This window comes from Lissotriton vulgaris, chromosome 8 (genome assembly GCF_964263255.1).
Source record: "Lissotriton vulgaris chromosome 8, aLisVul1.2, whole genome shotgun sequence".
Taxonomy (NCBI): Eukaryota; Metazoa; Chordata; class Amphibia; order Caudata; family Salamandridae; genus Lissotriton; species Lissotriton vulgaris.
In genome coordinates, this window is record NC_141696.1 from 1,248,453,766 (window position 1) to 1,248,480,065 (window position 26,300).

The following is a 26,300-nucleotide window of genomic DNA, read 5'->3' on the forward strand; positions in this document are numbered from 1 at the left end:
ATTAACAGGCGTACCTCCTGCAACGGACCTTGCAGATAGAACTATCCTCTTTCAAACTTTTTTCTGATGCGGAAGAAATACTGGCTGGGGAGGAGAGAAAAAATAGGGTGCAGCCCTTTTGAACAATATGAAAGACCTGCATGTCAGACGTGACGGATCGCCAACCTCAGAGGAAGTGCTAAATTCTGCTCCTCACTGAGGACAAACTAAAGCAGTTTGTTGACTATTCTAGCAGGGGGAGAAGAACTGGAGGACTGATACCACTTCTGTCATGGGTGTTGTCTGCCTGTTCCACATTCACAGCCGAAGGAATGCACTGTAGCTCTGCGGTCTTTAAAGCATTCCAACGTGGAGTATGAGACCCACCAAAGGGCATAACCATTAACGATGCCAGTACATCGCTGGTAAATGTGGCTGATCTCATACAGGTATGTCTATGAAGCACACCACTGGTACCAACTGCCCTGTCAATGCATTCTGTAGTTTCTGAGTTTGTGCAGATGATATACTTGGTTGAGCGCTGCTCATCATGGCTTGCCCTAGCCAAAGTGTCCATAGGTTCTTCAAGGACCATCAGTAAGACCTCGCTGGCCATGTCCCAAAAAGCATGATAGCGGCCCAGCACACAGACACGGTTTAAGGAACTCTGTGCCATCCTGGTAGAGAAAAACATGTTTGCCAAAAACATCTATACTTTAAGATTCTCTATCAACAGACTTGTCTAAAATGAATTACTATTTACTTTACTGGATGAGTTTTGTACGAGACTCTACAAAGGAGCTGATTGGTGAGAAAATCCAGGTTACTAAGCGCTGGCCTATAACACCTGGCCACCTGCCCGCTAACACACAGGCAAGAACGTGATTTTGACCAAGCAGCCATCAGAGTATCTGTGACTCTCATTAGATGGGAGCAAGGGATCAGATTTTGCTGCTGCAGGTTGCAAAATGTCAGTCTAAACATTTGTTTTAATCAAAAGGGAGGGCAGCTGTAATTCCCGCAGCATCTCAGCTGCCTACAGAGGAACCACTGAAAATGCTGCAGTTACTTCCGTTGGTGGCTCAATGTGGTGAGTCAAGTTCTGTCTTGGGGAGGTATCAAGCAGACCGGTGTTTTGCAAAGCAAGATATAAGGCAACATCAGTATAATGAGATGGGAGGAAGCAAGTTTGTACCGGAGCCAGTACAGGCCCAGTTCCTGCAAAGAATCTGCGGTTAAAAGTGTCCATCAAAAAAAATCTGATAAGGATTCCCCTGGAGTTTGCTTCAGAATTTTGTAAAACTAGTACAAGGATATCATGATTAACTATTTTCTGTGAAACAGAGGACAAGCTGCCATATGTATATCTGATCTTATACATTATAGTGGGAGACAGTCTGAACCAGGGAAGTACCCGCCGGCAGTGCTGTGGTTCAATGAGACCCCAAAAAAGCAACAGAGGGAAGTGGAAGCGCACTAAAGATTTGTAGCATGGCTTCAATCTGCTGCATGGTCAACAACAGCCTAGAGAACTTGTGACTAGTCAGGACTAACTGAGTAATTGAGTCTGCGGCCGGTAACATCGAGAAAGTTATACTTAAGTCATGACTGCTACTGTTTTCCCCCCCTATTCTGGTAGTCTTATAACTTAAACAGCATAGAACAGACTGAAAAACATTTCTTTAACCAACGTCTTGGTTATCATCACAGAACTAAGCATAAAAGCAGAAATTGAGTAAAAATAGTACCAGGACATCATGAGTGACTATTATCTGTGAAGCAGATGTAACTGACATATGTACATATGATCTCGTACAAATATAGTTCACACAAAGTTGGAGGCTTGAGATAGCTTAGGTTACTGATGTTTGTTTTACTTAGAGAAAGAATACCTTGTTTTGCCGGTTATGATGATCTTAGTTGGATCCATAACACGACATGCCAGTCCTGCTGTGTGAGTGGTTCGCAGTGCAGAACTTAGTTGAACAATATAAGCCCAAATCAGAGATTCCGGCAGCAAACCAGCATGCTGGCGTGGTAAAGGTCCATCATGTTGGCCTAAAACAGACAAAATATAATTGATTATGTTTTTTTTTTTTAATTATCATGGCTCATTCCAATATTTGTATGTGCTGCATAATAAACTGCATACAATTGTTTTTACTTATACACGATAGATGGATGGACAGGTTAAAAACAGAAGAACTTCAATAACTAATAAATTGGATCAGTCCACAATTTATCTACTTCAGAAGACGTCTACTTTAAATTAAAGAAATCTGAGGTGTTAATTATGGTACGAGGTTGCATTTTTGATCGTAGATATGCCCTTGGGCATTGAGAGTACCATACTTTAAATGTTTTTAAGTCACAGACCTAAATGTCTGTGCTCTTTACTCATACCATACTTTAAACAAAGCTTCTAAAATGATTCCCTTGCAAAAACAGGAATTAAAAATGAATACGAAAGGACACATACCTTTCAGCATAGGCCTTTTATTGCAATTGAATAGTTTTAGCTAAACAGTGTGGTGATTCTCACATTCTTTATGAGAGGTCGTGACTAATATGTATCTCACATATTTCACATATCTAAAAATCTGCTTTCTGTAATAGACTTCATGCCTATTGTTCATACTTCCCTACATGTATGTATGCATGATAATATGTTACATATCACAACTGTATTGCATGAAATAGAGAGTACATTTAACATTTAGACAGGTGCCTAGACAAACCATTAACACTTCAATGAAATTGTGTTGCATCAATTAAGGATCCCAGACGATGTTTAGCCTGAAGAAATAACCTGTTTCTTTATTTGCCTTGAAAACATTAATATAAAAAAATACATAAATATGTAAATGACGTACGAGTTACTTACCTTGGGCAATGATGTATCTGGTAGAGACGATTCTAGCCGCAGATTCCTTAACGCAGAATTATCCCCAGGCCTGAGACTGGACCCGGAAAACTTTTCGGCTACAGCATTCCTGCGCGCCGGGGGGACGGCACCACATAACTCCGCCCTGAAGTCGTCCGCTTTTGTGACGTCAGCGAGGATACATAAGTCCCACCCTGGGGCGCCTACGTCTGTTTTCTTTGGAGAACTTTCCGCGCCACAACGCAGAGCCATCACAAACAAAACTGTGAGAATAGTGGAACAGTGTGTGAAAACTCAGCTATACAGAAGGGTAAGAAACAAATGGTGAGGAAAAGCACCATCCAGAATAGTGACAGGTACTAAGGCACCAAGTCATGGAATGAAAGAATAGAGCACAGCTACTGTAAGCAAGTCTGTAACCAACCTAACAGCCTCCCTGGAGGTAGAAGGCATGTGAAAAAGGCACAGCAGACAAAGAAGTCTGCAACCATCGCCCGGAGCCAAGAAGAGTTCCAAGGCCAGAATGGAAGAGCAATGACAAGTCATCCCCCAACACCACCAGCAGGGGGGATCTCCGAAAAGAACAGAGGGTCGAGAGCCAGCCAGGGGACCCCATCCCTAAGGACTGTAAGAGAAGGAAGGGCAAGCAACACAAGGAAGCAGGGCACAATGAACCCTGCATTGGAAATCAAATGCATGGGCGCAGAAGTACCCAGGCATTCGCCCACAATCACCAGAAGGGAAGGAATGGAGCAACAACAACAAGACGAGCATCCCCCAGGGAGGGAGTAAGAAAAATGCACTCACAGAGGACCGCTGCCCTAAAGCAGGCGAGCGTAGAAGACCGAGAAGGACCCTCGCAGAAATGGGGAGTTAGGGTGGGTCGTGAAGGAATCTGCGGCTAGAATAGTCTCTACCGGATACATCATTACAGAAGGTAAGTAACTCGTACATTTGATAGAGACCACTAGCCGCAGATTCCTTAACGTAGAATAGATACCCTAGCTGTACCCCAAAGGGGAGGAGGGTTCAGCGATAAGACCTCTCCAGCTCAGACAAGCCCAAGACTCCCCCACAGGGGACCTGCAACGGGGACAGGGAAAATAGCCCCATCCACCGCAGCAGGGAAGAGGCATAGGCCCTAAACTGAAGAGACCCTCAACATCGTGGAGGAACACCTGCCCCACAGGGGATGTGTTAGAATGACAAAAGAGGCAACCCAGCCTTCACCAACTGTAGAAAGCAATACAAAATGTGTAGGGGGGGGGCTGAACACCCCAAGCCCAGTCAAAGTACCGGGGACTCCACCGGAAGCCCCAAGGAACAGACAGCGCAGAGGAAGAAGAGCCACCTACAGACTCGAAGGAGAAGAGGCCCAAAAACGGCAAGCCCTCCACCAGGAAACATACCCAGTGAACAGGACTGCCGAGCTCATCACAGCTTGAAGCCAAAGACAAGACTGAGCGACACTTCAGTAAAGCAGGCATAAGAATAAGAACGGAAGTCCACAATGGACCCGCAGGACAAAAGCAGTGGGTCCAGGGCCCCCACCAAGGGTGCCAGCCACAGAACAGAAGAGCAGGCGGGGGCAGCCAGCTGCTGACAAGGTACGAAACTAAACGCACGGACCACGTCGGACTCAGAACAGGGGCAGGGCCAGTAAACCGTCCCGAATGACCCCTAAGGGGACCACCCCGGACAGAACCGAACTACTAAGTAGTGAGAACAGCTAGAAGATGAGGAGTAACAAGTAGGACGGACCAGGTAGTCAACACCGGAAACTATGCCCTCAGAAACCCCAGACAAAGGCCCAGACCAAATGGCAGGCAAGGGCGAAAGACCGTGGCACAACGCCGTAGATGGCCAAGCCGAGCCCCAGTAAGTACCAAAGATCACACCTTCGTAATAAAGCAACACCGGGAATGGCAATGAACCCGCCAGGGGGAGTTCACCCCCCCCGCAGAAGACTAAGCTATACTATAGCTATATATACCTCACATAGGGTAGGACATGTCCCAAGAAAGCATGGCAACCACTCTTATTGAAAAAACAATCGCGCATCAGATTACAAAAGTAGGAGTTACTTACCTTCGGTAACGATTCTAGACGAAGCTTCCTTAACATAGAATTATCCCCAGGAGTGAGACTGGATCCGGAAAACTCTTTTTTGCCATGGCATCCCTGCGCGCTGGGTGGACGGCATCACACGACTCCGCCCAGGCGTCGTCCGCATACGTGACATCAGTGAGGTCACATAAGTCCCACCCCGGCGCGCCTACGTCAGTTTTCTTTGGAGAACTGTTCCGCGCCACAAAGCCGAGCCATCAGACAAACTGTAGGAGTATGGGAACAGTGTGCGAACAAGCAGAAAAATTGGAAAAAGGGGTGGTAAAGAACAACATCATAAGTAGCAGTGCCAAACACTGCAGTGCCCAAAGGCAGGGAAAAGGAGAAAGAACAGAGCGCATCCCTGAACAGCAACCCTGCCAGTACAGAGACAGCCCCCACCTTGGAGACCAGGAACATATCAATCAAGGGGAACCAGTCGAAGACAAACAAGGAATGACAAAACACCACGACAGCCCCATCAGAAAGTGTGACGCCCCCCCTAAGGACCAAAGGGGAAAGGCACAGCCAAAAGACCCCAACCCAAGGATAGAAGATGGACTAGAACACTTAGTAATAAAGGGGAGGGGCGAGAGAAAAGCAGGCCCCCGCCTGGAACAAAAAGTAGAAGGGCACAAAAGTACCTGTAAACCCATCTTCCAATGTGCCAACAGAGGAGGAAAGGAACAAGAAACAGAACAAATCATCCCGTCAGAAAGGGAAAAAGAAAGTACTCATGGAAGGCACAGCCACCCATCGGCTAGAATTGCCTCTCGACACACACTTTCCGGAAAGAAGATTTAAGGAGAAGGGCTCCGACGTAGGGGACAGTACACTGTGCCTTAATCGGCACGTGATAGCGACACGGCTATGTTCAAAGTTTTTCCCTCATCCTCAGAAGCAAGGATTTTGACAACATAGGAAGGATCATGGGACAGTACTTAATCCTTTATTGAATGCGTGATCTTATGAAGTGGGATATATTCGCCATTGTTTGGACTACACTAATGAAGATACCCCAATTTGGAGTCATTGTAGTACCAAGATATGAAAATAAGCCCTGAAGAAGCCCGTGTTGGGCGAAACGCGTAGGCTGTGGATTTTGGCTGTGGATTTTATGAAACACAATAAAGGCATTTGAAAATTACGTCACCGTTTGGAAGATTAACCACTCCTGTCATCTATGTTAGTTTATATGTATGGCATTTAAAGCTATAAATATAGAATCGTCTCTACCAGATATATCATTACCGAAGGTAAGTAACTCGTACATCTGATAGAGACTACTAGCCGCAGATTCCTCAACATAGAATAGATACCCTAGCCATGGCCACGGGGAAGGAGGGTCTGTGAGAGGACACCACAGCCTAGACATAACAGAAAGGGCATGAGTCCAACGGACAAAGCGAGGAGCCCTGTCCCCCCAGGCAAGGGGAACCCCTACAAGCAGAAGACCACCGACCCCAAAGGGGACACAAAGAATAAAAGAAAAAGAAGCCCATCCACACTCCGCAGAGGAAACAAGGGCCGGGCAAAGAGGGCGAAGCATCCCACGCCCATACAAGGCAACAGAACCGCCACCCAAGGCCAAGGCAAGGAAGAGAAGGATTGAGTAAGAAGATCAACCTCAAGACTAAGGAGACGAGGGAGAATGAAGACAAGCCCTCCCACCGGCAACACATCCCGTGAAGAGGGCAGCTGAGCCTACCACAGCCAGAAGTCAATAGACCAGATCGAACGGTGCCGACAGCAATAAAAGCAGAAGGAAGCATAAAAGAAGCCCAGGGTCATCCAGAAAGAACCAGGCAGACCACACCCGAAAGAGAGAAGAACACAAAAGCCATCAAAGCCCTTAGGGAGGAAAGGCAGAACTGAGTGCAGGGCCAAAAGAAGAAGTGGACAAGGCAAGAATGGCCAATCGACCAGAGTGCTCAGAAGGAACAATGAAGTAGAAAAACAATGCGCCGGCACCGGCAGCCTGGCTAGAGGCAGAGAACCCACAAGACAAAGCCCTCAGGGCAAGCCAGACGCAGACAGAGAGCAGGAAGGCGAAGAAGGGCCCGGACACTCCCAGGAAGGAGTCTACCCACAATAACAGAGTTGCACCTGCAACGTACCGTAACGCCATGGAGAGCAGAGAGGCGAAAGCGACCACAGCACCCAAGCACAGAACAAGCTATAAAACAGCTACCATTACCCCACATAGGGTACATTAAGTCCCAAGACATGGGAACCCTCTTTGGAAGAAACTCCAGCAGCAGAGGCCAACCAAAAGAGCCAAGGGGAAAAAACACAACCCACGCATAAGGCTTGTCAAGCAGCCCAAGAGAACAGAAGGCCTAATCTCAGGGGCAATATGTGCAAACATCTCAAGCAAAAAACACCAGTCAACAAGGGGGATTCAGCAGCCAACAAAGCCAGTGTCTCCGCAAGGAGGACTTGAATGGCCATAAACACACAGAACAACAAGAGCGACTAGCCCAAAAAGAGGTCCAAGAACCAGATCAACCCATCAGTCACTGAGGAGGAGGAGGAGGAGGAGGAGGAGGAGGAGGAGGACGAAGCCCCGCCAAGAACCGCTGGATCGCCGGGTCTGCCGGGGCATGGAATAACAGAGTGCCATTGAAGGGAAGATCAACCAGCCGTTTCCTAATATTTTCCGGAAACACACTGTCCCGAAGCCAAGCATGGCAGCAAAGGGCAACTGAAGAGGCCATGGCACGACCCAGCACCTCTGATATGTCCAGAGCAGAGCAAAGAATAAACGCCGCTGGCTCCCGGCCATCCAACACATGGTGCCGCAAGTCAACCTGATCAGTCTGTTGTGAAGCAGTGGACCCAAAGGACTCTGCTGAGTCCCACAAACAAGAGGTGGCCCTAGCCAACACACAAGGTGTTAAGGGCCCACAGAACGGCGCTGGTCGAGGCAAACATGTTACGCCCCCAAGAGTCCAGCCAGCTGGCCTCCAGGGACAGTAGAGCCAACAGCGGCGGCAGAGAGGGAAAGACAGTCCGCAAAAGTGGGCTGGAGGCAGAGGGGTGGAGGGAAAGACACGCCGGGTCACACGGTGCTGGAAGGTGCCAGAGCAGGAGGTGTTGGGACACCTGGTCCCCAGTGGCGGGACGCCCCCAAGTCACCATCAGGGAAGAAAGGAGCAAACCCTCAAAGGGAAGCAACAGCTCCCTCCCACCAGAGCCCTGGTGGAGAACATCCAGAAGATGATCTGCAGGGAAATGTGCAGCCGGATCACCCATGCGCTAAATACCCACAGCCGTGGACACAGCGCGAGGGAAGGCCGCACCCGCCTCCGTACGGACCAGCGGTGGGGAAAGCAGCTCCTCTGTGGGCAACGGCTGCAAACTAAGACAGCCATCCCCGAAGTCAAGCGAGGCAGGCAAGGGCCAGAACTGAAAAGTAGGAGGGGGGACCGAGGAGTCGGGAACCAGTCGCTCCTCCAGCGGAAACCGCTGCCTCGTGAATGGCGAGGAGCTGCCTTTTTATGACGCCGGGGGAAAAGCCACCACGCGGCGGCCCGACACCAGCAGGCAACCACCCTCGGGAGAAGAGGGAGCATCCGAATACGAGTGTGCGACTCGACGTCTATCCGGCGCCGTTTAGTCCGCAGCCTGAGGCAGGACGTCATCACCATCTAGCGCAAAAGGAGACGCCGGAAAGGCCTTCCCCGTCACACAGCACCAGGGATCGGAGCTGATCTGGAGCTTAAGTGGCCAAGGGACGGCGCCGCAACAGCGCCGACTCGACCTCCAACGAGGCAGCCGCCTGGGTGGAGGGACGAGAGGGACCTGGGGAGTGACAAGGAGTCCTCAACTAGCCTCGACTCAGAATAGTACGCAGGGGGTCCGCCGACACATGTGGCGCCACCAAGGTCGATTCAAGATCGAGAGGGGCCCGGAGGGGGACGAGGGGTCCCCTTCCAGCCTCGACCCATAGCGGGACGAGGGGGTCCGTCGACCCCTGAGGCGCCGCCCGGGCCAGCAGCTGCTGGCACTGGAGCAGCGTCACCTCAGCCGTAGACAAGGCCGCCGCTTGTCCAGAGGGCTGACAGGGGTTCGGGGATGCGACCTGAGCCCCGGCGACCTCCCGCGACACCACAGGAACTCCTGCAGGAGTTTGCGGCAAAGCAGAGGGACCCCTGAAGGGCCACACCCTAACGGCACCACATCCTCCAAGCCTGGAGCCGAACCAGTCGGCGCCGGCGACGCCGCGGAGGAGGACCCCGCGCAGTGCAAGGGATCCGCCGACGTCCCAGAAGGGGAAGGAGGAGTAGAAGTCAGTTAGGCCTGTAAAGTCGTCGCATATATCTCCATCTGGGTTCTCGACGCCCCCTCACCGGGAAGCAGTGGATAGGAGGATGAAACGTGGGGCCACATCACCCGCAGAGAGCCCACGCCCCCAACAGGCCAGAAACCAGCCCTCAGGGACAAACTGCGACACTTACCCACCGGGGAGCGACGCTCGTGTGGCTACGGCGGCTGCTTCGAAAACCTTCCTCCGAAGCTGAGCGAGGGGAAGAAGCTGACTGCAAAGACGTGCAGAGAGAAGTTTCATCCGTCGCTCCCTCCGCAACTTCGGCTCAATTGCTGGCATGCCTCACAATCAGTGGAGCTGTGATATTTCCCCAGACACCACATACAAATGAGGTGAGGGTCTGTTGTCGACACAAGGCGTCCACATGACGTGCAAGACTTAAAGCCCAAAGGCATTGGCAGACTGTTTCACACAGATAACACAAAAGTGAAAGGCAAACAGGCCCGGAGCATAGACCAGATTCACGTTGCACGTGGAAAAGGAAAAAACTGACGTAGGCGCGCCGGGGTGGGACTTATGTTACCTCACTGATGTCATGTACGTGGACGCCTGGGAGGAGGCGCGTGCTGCCGTTCCCCCGGTGCACAGGGATGCAGTGGCAAAAAAGAGTTTTCTGGATCCAGTCTAACGCCTGCGGATAATTCTATGTTTAGGAATATGAGGCTAGTAGTCTCTATCAGATTCATAGACCTGCGGCAGAAACCACAGAAGGCTTAGAAGTCAGCCAGAAAACACATTCTTACCAAAAAAGGGGCTGAACCAGCAGCCAACCAATGACCCAGAGGGCACAGTATCCCTCACAGAAACTAACAGCCATCCAAAAACCAAATATCAGGAGCAAGTGGGATAACGTCTCCCACCAAGCCCCGGAGGATCAGCAAACCAACCTACTGAGGAGGAGGAGGAAGGAGCCCCGCAAGAAGACGCTGAATGGAGGAGTCTGCATGAGTATTAAACAACAAGACCCTGTCAAAAGGGAGGTCGACCAGACGCTCCCTAATATTTTCAGGAAACACAGCATCTCGTAGCCAAGCATGGCAACTGAGAGCCACAGAAGTGGCCATATAGTACGGCCGAGAGCATTGGCAACATCCAAAGCTGAACGAAGAATAAACGCGGCCAACTCTCTACCATCCGACACATGGCCCCGCAGATCAGCACGGGCCCCCTCATGAGAGACCTGAGAAAAAAGGGACTCCACAGAATCCCACAGGCTAGAAGTAGCCCTGGTCAGCACACACAGTGTTAAGCGCCCTCAAGGCAGCACTGAAAGATGTGAAGACGCCCCCATGAATCTAACCACCGGGCCTCCTGAGACTGAGGGAACAACACCACAGGCAAACACAGAAAGGCATTGCGCAGGAGAGCGCCTTGACTAGCAGGGTGGAAAGAAGGACAGGCAGGTCGTGCGGAGCAGGACGATGACGGTGCAGAAGTGCCTGAGGCACCGGATCGCCTGTGGCAGGGTGCCCCCAAGCCCCCATAACAGAATTATGTTGTGATTCTTCAAAGAGAAGGAACAACTCCGGTCCACCAGAGCCCTGGTGGAGAATCTCCAAGAGGTTGTCCGTAGGAAATGGAGTGACAGGTTCACCCATCATCAGAATATCATCAGCCGTGGAACTAGCCCGAACAAAGGTAACACTGGCCTCAGTAGGGCGCCGCGGAGGTGAAAGTAATTCCTCTGTGGGTGACGGTTGCAGACTGAGTCGCCCATCCCCTAGTCCAGGGGGTAGCGCCCAATCCCAACATGTAGGAGGATCCACAGAGGAATAGGGGACCTGAGGGGCCCCAGGGAAAGGCGGAGATGCAGGTGGAGAAGCCAGCCGCGAGTCATGGAAAGAAGGGTTCGAGGATTTAGGCCGCGGGGACAGAGAAAAGCCTGCCCTGGAAGATGCCTGTGAAAAAGCAACTACACGGCGACCTGTCCCCGGAGAGGAACACACCAGCAGTTGACTGACCTCAGGAGACTAATTCAGAACCTGGCGCCAGCGCGGTTCCGTGGAGTCCGCCATTGGAGTCTAATCAGCGTCGACCGCCGCCAGAGTGGGTCCACAGGGCGCCCGGCCGACTCCTGCCACCTGGTCTCCAAGGGAATGGGGCGAGGCAGACGCCAAATGGGAGAAGGCACGGCGGCTAAACAGCACGGGCTTGACCTCAGACGGAGCAGCTGCCCGTGCCGAGGACAGAGAGGAACTCGGAAAGGCACCCCAGGCCCTGGCCTCCATCCGAGACTCCACCGGAGCCGGGGCGAAAGGCTCCCAGCACCTAAACAGCACCGGCTCTACCTCTGGTGAGGCAACCACCTGCTCAGAGGATCGAGGGGTACTCGGGGACAAGCCCGGAGTCCCAGCGATTGCCAGCGACACCACAGGGAGCCCCGTAGACATTTGCACCGAGGCAGGGATGCTAGTCGGTGACGAGGGAAGCCCTAAAGGACTACACCCTGACGACGTCACCCTCCTACGACCTGAAGCCGAAACCTTTGGCGCTGGAGCCGGCTCAGGCGGGACCGCTGCGGAAGCCCCTGCGCAAGGCAAGGGATCCGCAGATGTCACAGGAGGTGGAGGAAGGGCCAAAGAAGCCTTCAGCAGCGCAGCGTAGGCTGTCATTTGGGCCCTAATCGCCTCTACGCCGGGAAACGGCGGGTATGGAGGCAACAGGTGGGGGCACCTGTCCCTGGGGGAGACGGTGTTCACCGCGGAAGGAGGAAGGAGGGCAGGGCCTCTGAGACATACTGAAAGACCTACCAGGCGATTCCACAGACGAACGTGGCGGCTTCTTGCCTCTGTTGGTAGGGGATGGACGCTGGGACGACACCGACCTGGATAAGCGCGCCAACAGCAACTTCATCTGGCGCTCCCGCCGTGATTTAGGCTTAAGGTGTTGACAGGCGTCGCAACTCTCAGCGTCGTGGTGCTCACCCAGGCACCACATGTAAATCGGATTAGGGTCAGTCGCCGACATGGGGACGTGCACAGGAGGTACACATCTTGAAGCTCGAAGGCATTCGCACACTGTTCCACTAAACGCCAAGCAAATAGAGAATGGGAGGCCTGAAAACAGGACAGGACAGTAATTCGGATCCGAGTTGCACGCGGAAAGAGACAAAACTGACATAGGCACCCCGGGGTGGGACTTAGGTATCCTCGCTGACGTCATGAACGTGGATGACGTCAGGGCGGAGTCAGTGGTGACGCCCCCCGGCGCACAGGGATGCTGTGGCGAAATTTTTTTCCGGATCCAGCCTCATGCCTGGAGATAATTCTACGTTAAGGAATCTGCGGCTAGTAGTCTCTATCAGATAGCACATATCGCAGAATATTCAACATAAAACCATGCATGCATGTTTATACACTTTAAGTCCACCATGTATTATAAAACAAACCTTACATCAGATCATTTGTACCCAATCTTAAAATATATGCATTAACGTGTACATGATCCTTTTAATACAATCAATAATCAAATTATCTCCATCAGTTGATTAATGAATATGCTACTTACTAGTATGCATCTGTTCTTGGCATGTAGGGCTGCTAACATTCATATCTTAGCATTAGATCGCCACCTAGTGTTGGGTCCGGATGATCGCACATTGTTGTCCTGGAAGAGTCTTCGAAGTATCCTGAGATGGGTGGCTCCTCCCCTGGACTACAGTGCGCATGGGCATCGGCTCCATCCCCAGATTGTTTTTCGCCATTGTGGCAGAGGATGGAGTGAAAAGTGTAAAGGATGTCCATGCTAATGATTGAATACAATAGTATATCTGCAGCTGCGACAGGCACCGGGGAGGAGGGTGGGCGATATGAATGTTAGCAGCCCTACATGCCAAGAACAGATGCATACTAGTAAGTAGCATATTCAGTTCGAGGCATGTGGGCTGCTAAATTCATATCTTAGCATAGAATACATAGCAGTCCCTCCATCAGCGGCGGTTGCCCGTGCCAGCTGCAGAAACCTGAAAAAGTGTCTTGAGAACAGCCTGTCCTACAGCCGCTTGCTGTTTGGAATGTACATCAACACAGTAGTGTTTTGTAAAGGTATGTGGTGTAATCCACGTGGCTGCTCTGCAAATGTCCTCTAGAGGAATGTTTCCTAGGAAAGCCATGGATGCCCCCAACTTGCGTGTGGAGTGTGCCTTTGGGGGTATTGTTAAAGTGCGCTTGGCTTTATGATAACAGATTTGAATGCACTTAACAATCCATCTGGCTATTCCTGCTTTGGAAATTGGGTTGCCTTTGTGTTGTGGTGAGAAGGCAACAAAGAGTTGTTTCGTTTTCCTAAAGTGTTGTGTCCTGTCTATGTAGTACATCAATGCCCTCCGTACGTCTAACGTATGGAGCATCCTTTCCGCCACCGTTTGTGGGTTCTGGAAGAATGCCGGCAAATCGATAGTTTGGTTGAGATGAAAATGTGACACCACCTTTGGAAGGAATTTGGGGTTAGTACGTAGCACTACCCTATTTGGATGAATCTGAATGAATGGCTCTTGTATTGTGAGCGCTTGCAACTCACTAACACGCCTTAGTGACGTAATGGCAATTAGGAAAGCAACTTTCCACGTTAGGAATTGCAGTTCACACGAGTGCATTGGCTCAAACGGTGGTCCCATCAGTCTGGTGAGGACCACATTGAGGTTCCACACCGGAGCTGGCGGTGTTCTTGGGGGAATGACTCGTTTCAGACCTTCAAGAAACGCTTTAATGGCTGGCACCCTGAAGACTGAGAGATGCTGCCTATTTTGAAGGTAAGCTGCGATGGCGGATAGATGTATCCGAATAGAAGTGAACGCTAGTTTGCACTTATAAAGGTGTAACAGATAGCAAATGATGTTAGGGATAGATGCATCTAGCGGGTTTATGTCATTGTCTGCACAGTAAATGACAAAACGCTTCCATTTTGCGGCATAGCATGCTCTGGTTGACGGCTTCCTCGCCTCCTTGATGATGTTCATGCATTCAGGAGGTAGGTTTAGGTATCCAAACTCTAAGACTTCAGGAGCCAGATCGCTAGGTTGAGCTGTTGCGGATCTGGATGCTGAATTTCTCCATGGTTCTGCGTCAGAAGTCTGGGCGTGAGGCGCAGTCTTTGATGCGGCACCACTGAGAGTTCGAGGAACGTGGTGTACCAGGCTTGGCGCGCCCACGTTGGAGCAACTAGGATGAGTGTCATCGAGTGTTGCCTTAGTTTCCTCGCCACCAGTGGTATCAGAGGTGTCGGGGGAAAAGCGTAAGCAAATTTGCCTGACCAGTTCATCCATATCGCATTGCCCTGCGATTGGGGGTGTGGGAACCTGGCGGCGAAGCTTTGGCATTTCGCGTTCTCCCTTGTGGCGAACAGGTCTATGTCTGGACGACCCCACCTTTGGAAGTACGGCTGGAGTACCGATGGATGTATCTCCCACTCGTGCATTTGATGACTGTATCTGCTGAGCAGATCCGCCATCTGATTGTCCTTCCCTGGGAGGTGTTCTGCCATGAGGAAGATGTTCCTCTGAATGGCCCACTTCCACATGCTCTGAGCCAGGTGAGACAGCTGTGGTGAGTGGGTGCCCCCCTGCTTTTGGATGTAGTACATCGCGGTCATGTTGTCCGTCCGGACTAACACCACTTTGTTGCACAGATGTACAATGAAGGACTTGAGTGCCATGAAGATCGCCATCAGTTCTAGATAGTTGATGTGCATCTTCTGTTGCTGCGTCGTCCATAGTCCCTGCACCGTGTAAGTGAGCAGATGAGCTCCCCATCCCTGGAGAGATGCGTCCGTTGTCAGGATAACCTGTGGTACTGGCTCCTGGAACAGTCGGCCCTTGCAAAGGTTGTGTGGAGTCCACCAATGCAGAGAGTTGTATGCCCGACTGGTAACGAACGCTAGGTCTGTTAATTGTCCCTGAGCCTGTGTCCACTGATTTGCTAAGCACTCCTGGAGCGGGCGCATATGCAACCGTGCGTGAGGGACTATGAAGATGCAGGAGGCCATCATGCCTATCAACTGCATGAACACTCTTGCTGGAAGTGAGTGTCCCGGTCTGAACTTCTGGATTAAAGACTGTATGCCGTCTATCCTGACCTGGTTTGGTTGCGCCTTGGCCGTCAGGGTATTGATTGTCGCACCCAGAAACTGCCGGACGTGTGCCGGCTGAAGGTGTGACTTTGGGTAATTCAACGAGAAACCCAGGTCGTGAAGGAGGTGAATGGTAGTCGACATGTCCGCGGCGCACTGCTGTTCCGACCTGGCTTGAACGAGCCAGTCGTCGAGGTAGGGGTAGACATGGATGTTCTGCCTCCTGAGGTGCGCTGCTACTGTCGCCAGACACTTGGTAAACACCCTTGGGGCAGTTGTGACTCCGAAGGGTAGGACTTTGAACTGATAACGCGTGCCCTGGATAGTGAACCTGAGGTACTTTCTGTGGGACGGATGTAGCGGAATGTGGAAATAAGCATCCTTGAGATCTAAGGTTGCTAAGAAGTCTCCTTTGTTTAACATAGGAAGGATCTGTTGCAGTGTAAGCATGTGGAAATGCTCTGACAGTATGTACAGATTGAGGGGACGGAGATCCAGAATTGGTCTGAGAGATCCGTCCTTCTTTGGAATGAGGAAGTACAGGGAATAAACCCCTGTTCCTTCCTCCCCCACTGGCACGAGCTCGATTGCCCCTTTTTGCAGCATCACCAACACTTCCTGCTGCAATAAGTGCAAGTGCTCTGCGGACATAGGTCTTTGCCTTGGTGGAATGTTGGGTGGAGTGGACTTTAACTCTAGACAATAGCCGTACTGGATAAGCTGTCGCACCCACCTGTCTGTGGTGATGTTGATCCAGACGGGCAGGAACTGCTGTATTCTCCCCCCGACAGGTGTTAAATGGTCGGGGGGCAGTGACAGAGAGTCACTGGTTGCTTGGGGCAGAGGAGCGTGAATTGTTGCCTCCTTTGCCACGTCCTTTGTTGCGGTTTCCCCTGTAGCCCCTCTTGTTTTGTTTGGGGTACGAGGACTGTGCTCCACCTCTAGGGAACTGTGACTGTTGACCCAACTGTCCTCTGGTGACTCCACGGGCACCTGAGCGACGAAAATTATTGCCACGAAACTGCTGTGATTGTAGGGCCCCCATAGATTTAGCAGTTTCAGTGTCTTTTTTAATTTTTTCCAGGGTGGTGTCAACATCTGGACCAAACAGTCTATCCGGATTGACTGGTTGATTAAGTATGGTTGTTTGAATGTCAGGTTTGAACCCCGATATGCGGAGCCAAGCCTGTCTTCTGAGCATGACACTGGTGTTAATGGCCCTAGCGGCTGTGTCCGCGGCATCAAGTGCACACTTTATGGCCGCGTTGGAGATCAGTTGTCCTTCTTGTATAATCATTTTGGTGCCCTCTTGAAACTGCGGAGGCAGGTGTTCCACAATCTGCTCTAGTGTGTCGTAATGTGACCTATCATAACGTGCCAGTAGTGCCTGTGTATTTGCAATACGCCAGAAAGTGGCAGCCTGTGCAGCCACTCTTTTGCCTCCTGCCTCTAGCACTTTGGACTCCTTATCCGGGGGAGGAGCTTCACCCGTTGTTTGGGAGTTGGCCCTCTTGCGTGCGTTTGCTACCACCAGGGAGTCAAGCGGCAACTGTCCTCGAATGTATGCAGGGTCTGCAGGCGCTGGTCTGTACTTTTTTTCAATACGTGGGTTGACCACCCTCGCCCTGGTAGGCTCTTTAAAGATGTCCGCAGCATGCTTGAGGACCCCTTTGAGCATAGGCAGGGTCTTTACAGTTCTTTCCGAAACTGAAAAGGTGTCGAATAGAAAGTCTTCCTCAACTGGGTCAGCATGCATGTCCACATCATGATTAGCAGCTGCCCTCTCAATGAGTGCATGAAAACCTGCAGAATCCTCTGTAGGGGATGCACGTGTACTGAAAGTCTGTGGGTCTTGTCCCACACCTTGGGTGCCTTGGTCCCCCATGACATAATAAGAATCTGGCTGTGCATCAGGTTCATTTACTGGGAACGTGTATTGTTCATCTTCACCATAGCCCTCACTTTCAGAGTGGTCTGGAGACGGTGTTGGGCTCCTTCCCAGAGGAGGCTGGATAGGTTCCATGAGGCCTGGGGCGTCCTGTGGAAACTTCTTCTTCTTTAGGGGGATGACGTAGGATTCCACCGGCTGCGAAGTGATCTTCCTTTTGTAAAGGGTTAACTTCCCCGTGTCCGCGTCTATGAAACACTCCGAATCCTCTTCTGGGTCGAGCACTTGACCCGAAGATGCCCCTGCCGTAGAAGATTCCGACTTCTTTGGCGTCGATTTCGATGAAAAGGCCTTCGGCGCCACTTTTGGCGGTAGAAGGAAGAGGAGTTTACTTGCGGGCTTGACCGGGACGTCTGCCGCCTTCTGCGTCGATGGCGTTGGCGTCGACGAAGAGAAAGCCTTCTCCCTAATTCTTTGCAGTGAAGCAGCCACGAGAGATGCGTCGGTGACCGATGTCTTTGGCACCGACGAGGTGGCCTTGCCTTCGGATGCGACGCTCCGTTGGTCTTTTGGAGGGATGGACGGCGCCGACCCCGAGTCCTTGGAGCGATGCGCAGATGTCCCCGTTGGAGCCGGGGCTGTGTCTGTTGCCTTGGCTGGCTTTGCCTGCGCCGGCGCGCTTGTCTTGTGCGTGCCACCCTTCTTAGAGGATCTCTCCTCCGGCGCAGATTTTGACCCTGTGGAATCGCCGTGTTTCTTCGGCTTCTGCGGACCGGAGGTCGACGGAGTCGATGAGGCCGCCGGTTTATTTGTTTTTGCCGTTGCGACCGCCATCTTAGGGACGATTGAGTCCTTTACTTTCGGTTTCGGGTCGGCCATTTTAGGTGCAGTCGAGACCGTTGCTTTCAGTTTCGGTTTCGAAACCCTCGGCGCAGCAAGTATGTCCGTGGCCGGGCCAGCAGGCGGGGCCGTGGCTTGCGCTACAGGGTCTTGGGTAAGGCCGACAGGCGATCCCGCGACCCTCTCCTGATGTCCGCCAACTTCGGGGCATAGCTCGTCCCCTGAGCTATCTTCCGCGGCCCCATAAACCATATCGTCGTCCCCTACCTCGTCGACGTATTCAAGGCCTTGACCCACGACTCCGTCGTCGTCATATTCCGGATCAGCCTCGACCTCCGTCTCAGGCGGGGAGATTTGAAGATGATGGCTCTGGTCCTCCTCTTCTTGGTCGTCGAAGATGTTCTCTGGATCCGGGGCCGCCTGTTTGGCCACAAGGCGCACCGCGCGCCGAATCGTGAGAGTTTTCTTCGACCTGAAACTCGCACAGGCCCTGCAACTTCCTTCGTCATGGTCTGGCGAAAGGCATTTATTACAGACCGGGTGCACGTCTATATGTGGGTATTTGGACCCACAGAGCGGACAGAGCTTAAACGGGCTCCGCTCCATGTTGGGAACTTAGTGTCGAGTCGCGATGAGAAGGCCTCGATGTCCGAAGAGTAGTAAAAACTCCGCTGATTCCGGCTCCGAGAGACGGAAGAACTCGAGACCGTACGCAAACAATACCGACGTAAAGAACCCAAAGCCTTTTGGCCGTTAAATTAGATTTTTATTCGGTTCCGACGGAGAGACGTCGAGACCGCATCCGAACCCAATGGCGGAAAAAAACAATCTGGGGATGGAGCCGATGCCCATGCGCACTGTAGTCCAGGGGAGGAGCCACCCATCTCAGGATACTTCGAAGACTCTTCCAGGACAACAATGTGCGATCATCCGGACCCAACACTAGGTGGCGATCTAATGCTAAGATATGAATTTAGCAGCCCACATGCCTCGAACACATCATGTCTACTGACCTAGGAGCAATCTGCAGTGCTTTCTGGCTAGATCTCGGACATCAAAATCACTCATCCTTAATACAATAAATTGCATGGCATCAAAACAAAAAACATAATAGAACATAACATCAGAAACAACACATCAAGCGGAATCATACTAAGGTCTGAGATGGAAACATCAGACTTGTGGAAAGAGCTGAATATAGGCTGGTTTAAAGCCTAACAACCAAAATGAAGTCACATACTCTGTATGGCAACTATTACTAAAGCTTCTTCTAATTCCGTACTTTGAAAAGACATTTATGCAGCCTCCCGTCCAATGGGCAATAAAACAATTAAATACCGAAAGGTTAAAGTAACGCTATAATTAGGTGTTGAAATGGGTTAAAAACCAACATTTATAAATCTGAAAACACACTGAAAATCATTAGTTGTATTTCAGAGACCTAGCAATGACTTGCATTCCTCCCATACATGGCGTAATACCTCACAAATTACATTACTGATATGTTATATAAAAAAAACATACAAAAGTCCAGTATTAAAGAAAGCAAACCTAGAGCCTCAAAACTAAAACTACAGACCTATCCTACTATACGTTGTATCTGACCCTTTGACTAGGAGTTCATGTTCTATGAAAATCAAAAAAGTGGTTTTGAAAAAAGAATTAAAACAAAAACGACCTATTGCAAACGTACCTTTAAGTGGCAAAGTAATAGAAAAAGCAGCCGTCACCCAGATTCCTCAATTTATTGAAGATAACTTCATACTTTGCAACTTCCAAACAGGATTCCGTTCTGGAAGCAGCACAGAATCTGCCCTAATCGTCATCGGGATGACCTTTAAAACAGTACACCGCAATGGGATCAATGCACTACTTCTCCTGGACATTTCAGCTGCCTTCAACACAGTTGATGATGACACTCTACTCCAAAGACTCAGCATAGAGAGGACTGCTCTCAACTGGATCACATCCTACCTTCAAAACAGAACATAGGCCATCCATACTCCTTTTTCATCCAAACATCATCATACAAGCAGGGGCCCGCAAGGCTCTATCATCTCACGCAAGCATTTCAACATCAACATGAATTTTTTTTACCAGAAATGATAAAAAAATGCCAGCTCACCTGCTATAACTACAAACAAAGACTCCTTACACTAGAAATCCCTAAAGACATTGGAAACTTAAAAATCTTCAGTTGCTTCAGTGCCATATATCAGTGGATGACATGGAGCCATCTCGAAATTGAATGATGTCAAAACCGAAATACTCAACTGTGCCGACTGGAAAGAATTATCTCCCACTCGCCGCCCGACAATCTGGGACCACCCCCTAACGTATCAAAGGAAGTAAATAACCTTGGTATTGCCTTGGTATTACCATAGACTCTAAGCTATGAATGAATGCCCAAGTGGACAAATTATCAAGATCAGGCTTCATTAATAAGAAAACCCTGCAATGCATCTTTCCCCACCTAGGACTTCTACACAAGGTCCAAGCTACTATCTCTATTGTACTGTCTAAACGTAATTACGCCTAAGGCCTCTATGATGGATCACCTCTCTGAACTATGAAAAGACAACTAATTCAAAACTCTGTTTCTAGACTACTTCTTCATATAAAGCCACAAGTAGACACCTCCCCAGCCTTAAGAGCCCTACACTGGGTACATGTTGCCAGACGAGTCACCTACAAAGCAATACATGGAACAGGACCACTTTTCATCAGAAAGAAAACCACAAATTACATAGAAAAACCCCTGCTCCAGATTGGTGCCTCTGCCCTCAAAATCTCAGCATACAAGGAACTAAATCTCTGGGAGGAACATCTTTATCTGTTCAGGTGATCAAACTATGGAATGCATTACCTCCAGACATAATATCCACAGAATCTTAATTTTACAAAATTACTCGAGCTGGCTATTCCCTACATGACAACCTTATTCAAAATACACATGTACAGCACTAGTATGCATAAGACACCAATGGTGCATATACATGTGTTTGGAAACATGAATATTCTGTTTATATGTATGTATTCCTATATGTGCATTTCTTTGTACAAAAACACATATTACTTAGCAGTAAAAATATTGCAAATGCTACTTACCAGTATGCATCTGTTCTTGGCATGTAGGGCTGCTGACATTCATATCTGTGCATAGATCGCCGCCTAGTGTTGGGTCCGGATGATTGCACATTGTTGTCCTGGAAGAGTCTTCGAAGTATCACGAGATAGGTGGCTCCTCCCCTGGACTACAGTGCGCATGGGCATCGACTCCATCCCCAGATTGTTTTTAGCCATTGTGGCCGAGATGGAGTGAACCTTGTGAATGATGACCATGCCATGAAATGATATGTAAATCCTGCAGCTGCTACAGGCGCCGGGGAGGAGGGTGGGCGATATGAATGTCAGCAGCCCTACATGCCAAGAACAGATGCATACTGGTAAGTAGCATTTGCAGTTCGAGGCATGTGGGCTGCTGAATTCATATCTGTGCATAGAATACATAGCAGTCCCTCCATTAGCGGCGGCCGCCCGTGCCAGCTGCAGCAGTTTGGAAAAGTGTCTTGAGAACAACCTGCCCTACAGCTGCCTGCTGTTTGGAGTGCACGTCTACACAGTAATGTTTAGTAAATGTATGTGTGGTAGACCATGTGGCTGCTCTACATATGTCCTCTTAGGGAATGTTTCCAAGGAAGGCCATAGAGGCCCCCAACTTTCTGGTGGAGTGGGCTCTCGGTGGAATTGTAAGAGTGCGTTTAGCTTTCGCATAACAGATTTGAATACATTTCACGATCCACCTAGCAATACCAGCCTTGGAAATAGCGTTACCCTTGTGGTGTGACGCAAAAGCAACGAAAAGCTGCTTAGTCTTTCTAAAATCCTTGGTCCTATCAATGTAATACATTAGGGCCCTTTTAACGTCAAGTGTGTGGAGCATCCGCTCCGCCAGTGACTCAGGATTTTGAAAAAACACCGGCAACTCAATTGTTTGGTTCAAGTGGAATTGAGACACAAACTTGGGTAGAAATTTAGGGTTAGTGCGGAGCACTACCCTGTTAGCAGGAACCTGGAAGAATGGCTCTTGGATTGTGAGGGCCTGCAGCTCACTAACCCTCCGTAGCGATGTAATTGCCACTAAGAAAGCCACTTTCCAAGTCAAGAACTGAAGTTCGCAAGAATGTAGTGGCTCAAAGGGAGGACCCATCAGTCTTGTAAGAACCACATTGAGGTTCCATTCTGGAGCTGGTGGGGTCCGTGGTGGAATGATCTTTTCCTTCCAGAAAAGCTTTGATAGCAGGCACTTTGAAAAGTGAAAGGTGCTGTGTATTCTGGAGGTATGCGGCCATCGCAGACAGGTGAATGCGGATGGAAGTATATGCCAAATTACACTGGTATAGATGGAACAGGTAACAGATGATGTTCTGAATGGAAGCATCAAGTGGATTAATGTTGTGGTTTGCACAATAAATGACAAACCGCTTCCATTTGGCCGCATAACATGCTCTAGTAGTGGGTTTTCTTGCCTCCCGAATGATGTCCATGCAATTGGGAGGAAGGTTAAGGTAGCCAAACTCTAGGACCTCAGGAGCCAGATCGCCAGGTTGAGCGGTCGCGGATCCGGGTGCTGAATGTCGCCATGGCTCTGCGTCAGAAGGCTGGGTGTGAGATGAAGCCTTTGATGCGGTACCACGGACAGTTCCAGAAACGTGGTGTACCATGGTTGGCGAGCCCACGTTGGAGCAACCAGGATGAGAGTCATTGAGTGTTGCTTGAGCTTGCGTGCCACCAGCGGTATCAGGGGTGCTGGGGGAAAAGCGTACGCAAATTTGCCTGACCAGTTCATCCATATCGCATTGCCCTGCGATTGCGGGTGTGGGAACCTGGCGGCGAAGCTTTGGCATTTTGCGTTCTCCCTTGTGGCGAACAGGTCTATCTCTGGATGACCCCATCTTTGAAAGTACGGCTGGAGTACTGATGGATGTATCTCCCACTCGTGCATTTGGTGGCTGTGCCTGCTGAGCAGGTCTGCCATCTGATTGTCCTTGCCTGGGAGGTGTTCTGCCATGAGGAAGATGTCCCTCTGAATGGCCCACTTCCACATGCTCTGAGCCAGATGAGACAGCTGCGGAGAGTGTGTTCCTCCCTGTTTCTGAATGTAGTACATGGCCGTCATGTTGTCCGTCCAGATCAACACGACCTTGTTGCACAGATGTACTTTGAACGCCTTTAAGGCCATGAAGATCGCCATCAGTTCCAACACATTGATGTGCATCTTCTTTTGCTGTAGAGTCCATAGTCCCTGCACTGTGTAATGGAGTACATGCGCTCCCCAACCCTGGAGAGAAGCGTCTGTCGTCAGGATAATCTGTGGCACAGGCTCCTGGAATGGTCGGCCCTTGCAAAGGTTTTGTGGATTCCACCAATGCAGAGAGTTGTATGCCCGACCGCTCACCAACACTAGGTCTGTGAATTGCCCGTGAGCCTGAGTCCACTGACGTGCTAAGCACTCCTGAAGCGGGCGCATATGTAGTCTCGCGTGCGGGACAATGGAGATGCAGGAGGCCATCATGCCTATCAACTGCATGAACACTCTTGCTGGAAGCGAGTGCTGAGGTCTGAATCTTTGGACCAGCGACTGAATACTGTCGATTCTCACTGAATTCGGCTGCGCAGTGGCCGCCAGAGTGTTTATTGTCGCCCCCAGATACTGCCGTATGTGGGCGGGCTGGAGATGGGATTTTGGGTAATTCAGTGAGAACCCCAGATCGTGCAGAAGGTGAATAGTGTGGGACATGTGGTCGGCGCACTGCTGGCTCGACTTTGCCTGAATGAGCCAGTCGTCCAGATAAGGGTAGACGTGGATGTCTTGACGCCTTAGATGCGCCGCCACCGTTGCTAGGCACTTGGTGAAGACCCTGGGCGCCGTGTTGACCCCAAAAGGCAGAACCTTGAACTGGTAATGCTGGTTCTGAATGGTGAACCTTAGGTACTTTCTGTGAGAAGGATGCAGGGGAATGTGAAAGTATGCATCCTTGAGATCCAGAGTTGCCAGGAAGTCCCCTTGCCGAAGCAGTGGGAGAACCTGCTGCAGAGTGAGCATATGGAAATGCTCTGACAGAATGTATAAGTTGAGAGGTCTGAGGTCTAGGATGGGCCAGAGGGATCCGTCCTTCTTTGGAATGAGAAAGTACAGGGAGTAAACACCTGTACCCCTTTCTTGCAGCGGAACGAGCTCTATTGCCCCTTTTTGCAGCATGACGTTGACTTCTTGCTGCAACAAGTGCAAGTGCTCGCCGGACATAGGACGGCTTTTTGGAGGTATGTTGGGTGGAGTGGATGTGAGCTCCAGACAATAACCGTATTGGATAATAGATCTGACCCACCTGTCCGTGGTGATGGACTTCCACACGGGCAGGAACTGCTGGAGTCTCCCCCCGTCCGGTGTTGCGTGGTCGGGGGGCAGTGACAAGGCGTCACTGTTTGCTGGCGGTGGAGGACCTGGAGCTGTTATTTCTACGCCCTCTGCCTTTGACGTTGTTGCCACGGTATCCACCCCGACCCTTGTTGGTATATGAGGATTGGGTGTTACTTTTATAGAATTGCGTGGATTGGGACGCCTGACCCCTCGAGGTGCCTCTGTTATTGGAGCGGCGAAAGGAACCACCCCGAAACTGCTGGGACTGCAGTGCACCCATAGATTTAGCAGTGTCAGTGTCCTTTTTCATCTTTGAGGGTGGCATCCACTTCTGGCCCAACCAGGTGGTCAGGATTGACAGTTTGGTTCAGGATGGTAGTCTGAATGTCCGGTTTAAAGCCTGAGATTCTGAGCCATGCATGTCGGCGCAGTAGCACGCTAGTGTTTACTGCGCGTGAGGCGGTATCAGCTACATCTAGAGCACACTTAATTGAGGCATTAGTGACAAGTTTTCCCTCCTGAATCAACATTTCAGCAGCCTCCTTGTACTGATCAGGTAAGTGCTGTAGAAGGGTCTCTAGAGTGTCATAGTGTGCCCTGTCGTAGCGTGCAAGTAGCGCCTGCGTGTTGGATATGCGCCATATATTGGCTGCCAGCGCAGCAATACGTTTCCCTGATGCCTCAAACACCTTTGATTCCTTGTCTGGGGGAGGAGCATCCCCCGTGGCCTGTGAGTTGGCTCGTTTACGTGCGTTGGAGACAACCAGAGAGTCTAGCGGCAACTGTCCTTTGATGTACGTCGGATCAGTGGGCGCTGCCTTGTACTTTTTGTCAATACGAGGATTAATGACTCTTGCCCGGGTGGGCTCCTTGAAAACCTCTGGTGCATGCTTTAACACTCCCTTGAGCATTGGCAGTGTCTTGACAGTTTTTTCAGCCACTGAGAAAGTGTCAAAAAGAAAATCGACATCCACTGGGTCTGCATGGAGGTCGACGTCATGATTGGCTGCAGCCCTTTCAATTAGAGCGTTGAAGGCCGCAGAGTCTTCTGTCGGGGAAGTTTTTGCAGCAAAAAGTTGTGGCTCGTGTCCCGAATGGGGGTCCCCAGGGTCTCCCCCGGCAGACCATGGCTCAGTGACATCCTCTGAGTCCGAGTAAACTGGATAAGCATACTCATCCTCGTCTTCTCCATCACCCTCCCCAGCATTTGAATGAGTGGGTGAGAGTTCCTGACCTTGCGGAGATACAGGCTCCAGAGGGACAGATGTACCCGCAGAGTCCAACTTCTTTTTAAGTGGGATGTGGAAGTGCTCCAACGCTGGCTCCGGCGTGATCTTCCGTTTAAGGAGAGACAGCTTGCCTGTGTTGGCGTCGATGACCACCTCTCGACGCTCCTCCTCCGCCAGTGGCTGGTGTCGTGGGTTTGGAACCACCGACGATGCCTTCGGCGTCGAAGCCAACTTTAAGGGCACTCCGGTCCCAGGTTTCGCAGTGAAAGCCTTCGGCGCCGTCCTAGGCGGCAGCGTGAAAAGGATCGGCGTCTGCTCCTTCGCCGGTTTCTGCAGAGGCTTTGGCGACACAGTCTTCTTTGGCTCGACCTCCGCGGCCCCCTCCCGAATACGCTGAAGGGACTCCGTGACCTTCTTGGTAAACGAAGCAGAGGGACGGACCGGCTCGAGAGAGTCCTCCGGATTAGGGTCGGCGACCAAGGCCGCAGTCTTTGGAGCCGACGCAGCTCCCCCCTTCGCCTTGTCAACCGGAAGCGGTGCAGCCAGAGACTTGGGGT

The 26,300-nt window shown here is 50.7% G+C and overlaps 1 protein-coding gene across 2 annotated transcripts in view; it reads right to left on the reverse strand.

Moving 5' to 3' along the window:
* PAN3 (poly(A) specific ribonuclease subunit PAN3) overlaps positions 1-26,300 on the reverse strand; it is a 1,023,990-nt gene that overhangs the window by 379,328 nt on the left and 618,362 nt on the right. For both annotated transcript variants that reach the window (XM_086935164.1, XM_086935165.1), the window contains exon 14: positions 1,872-2,037. In XM_086935164.1, coding sequence (XP_086791290.1) covers positions 1,872-2,037 — 166 coding nt within the window. The remainder of the gene's footprint in view (positions 1-1,871; positions 2,038-26,300) is intronic.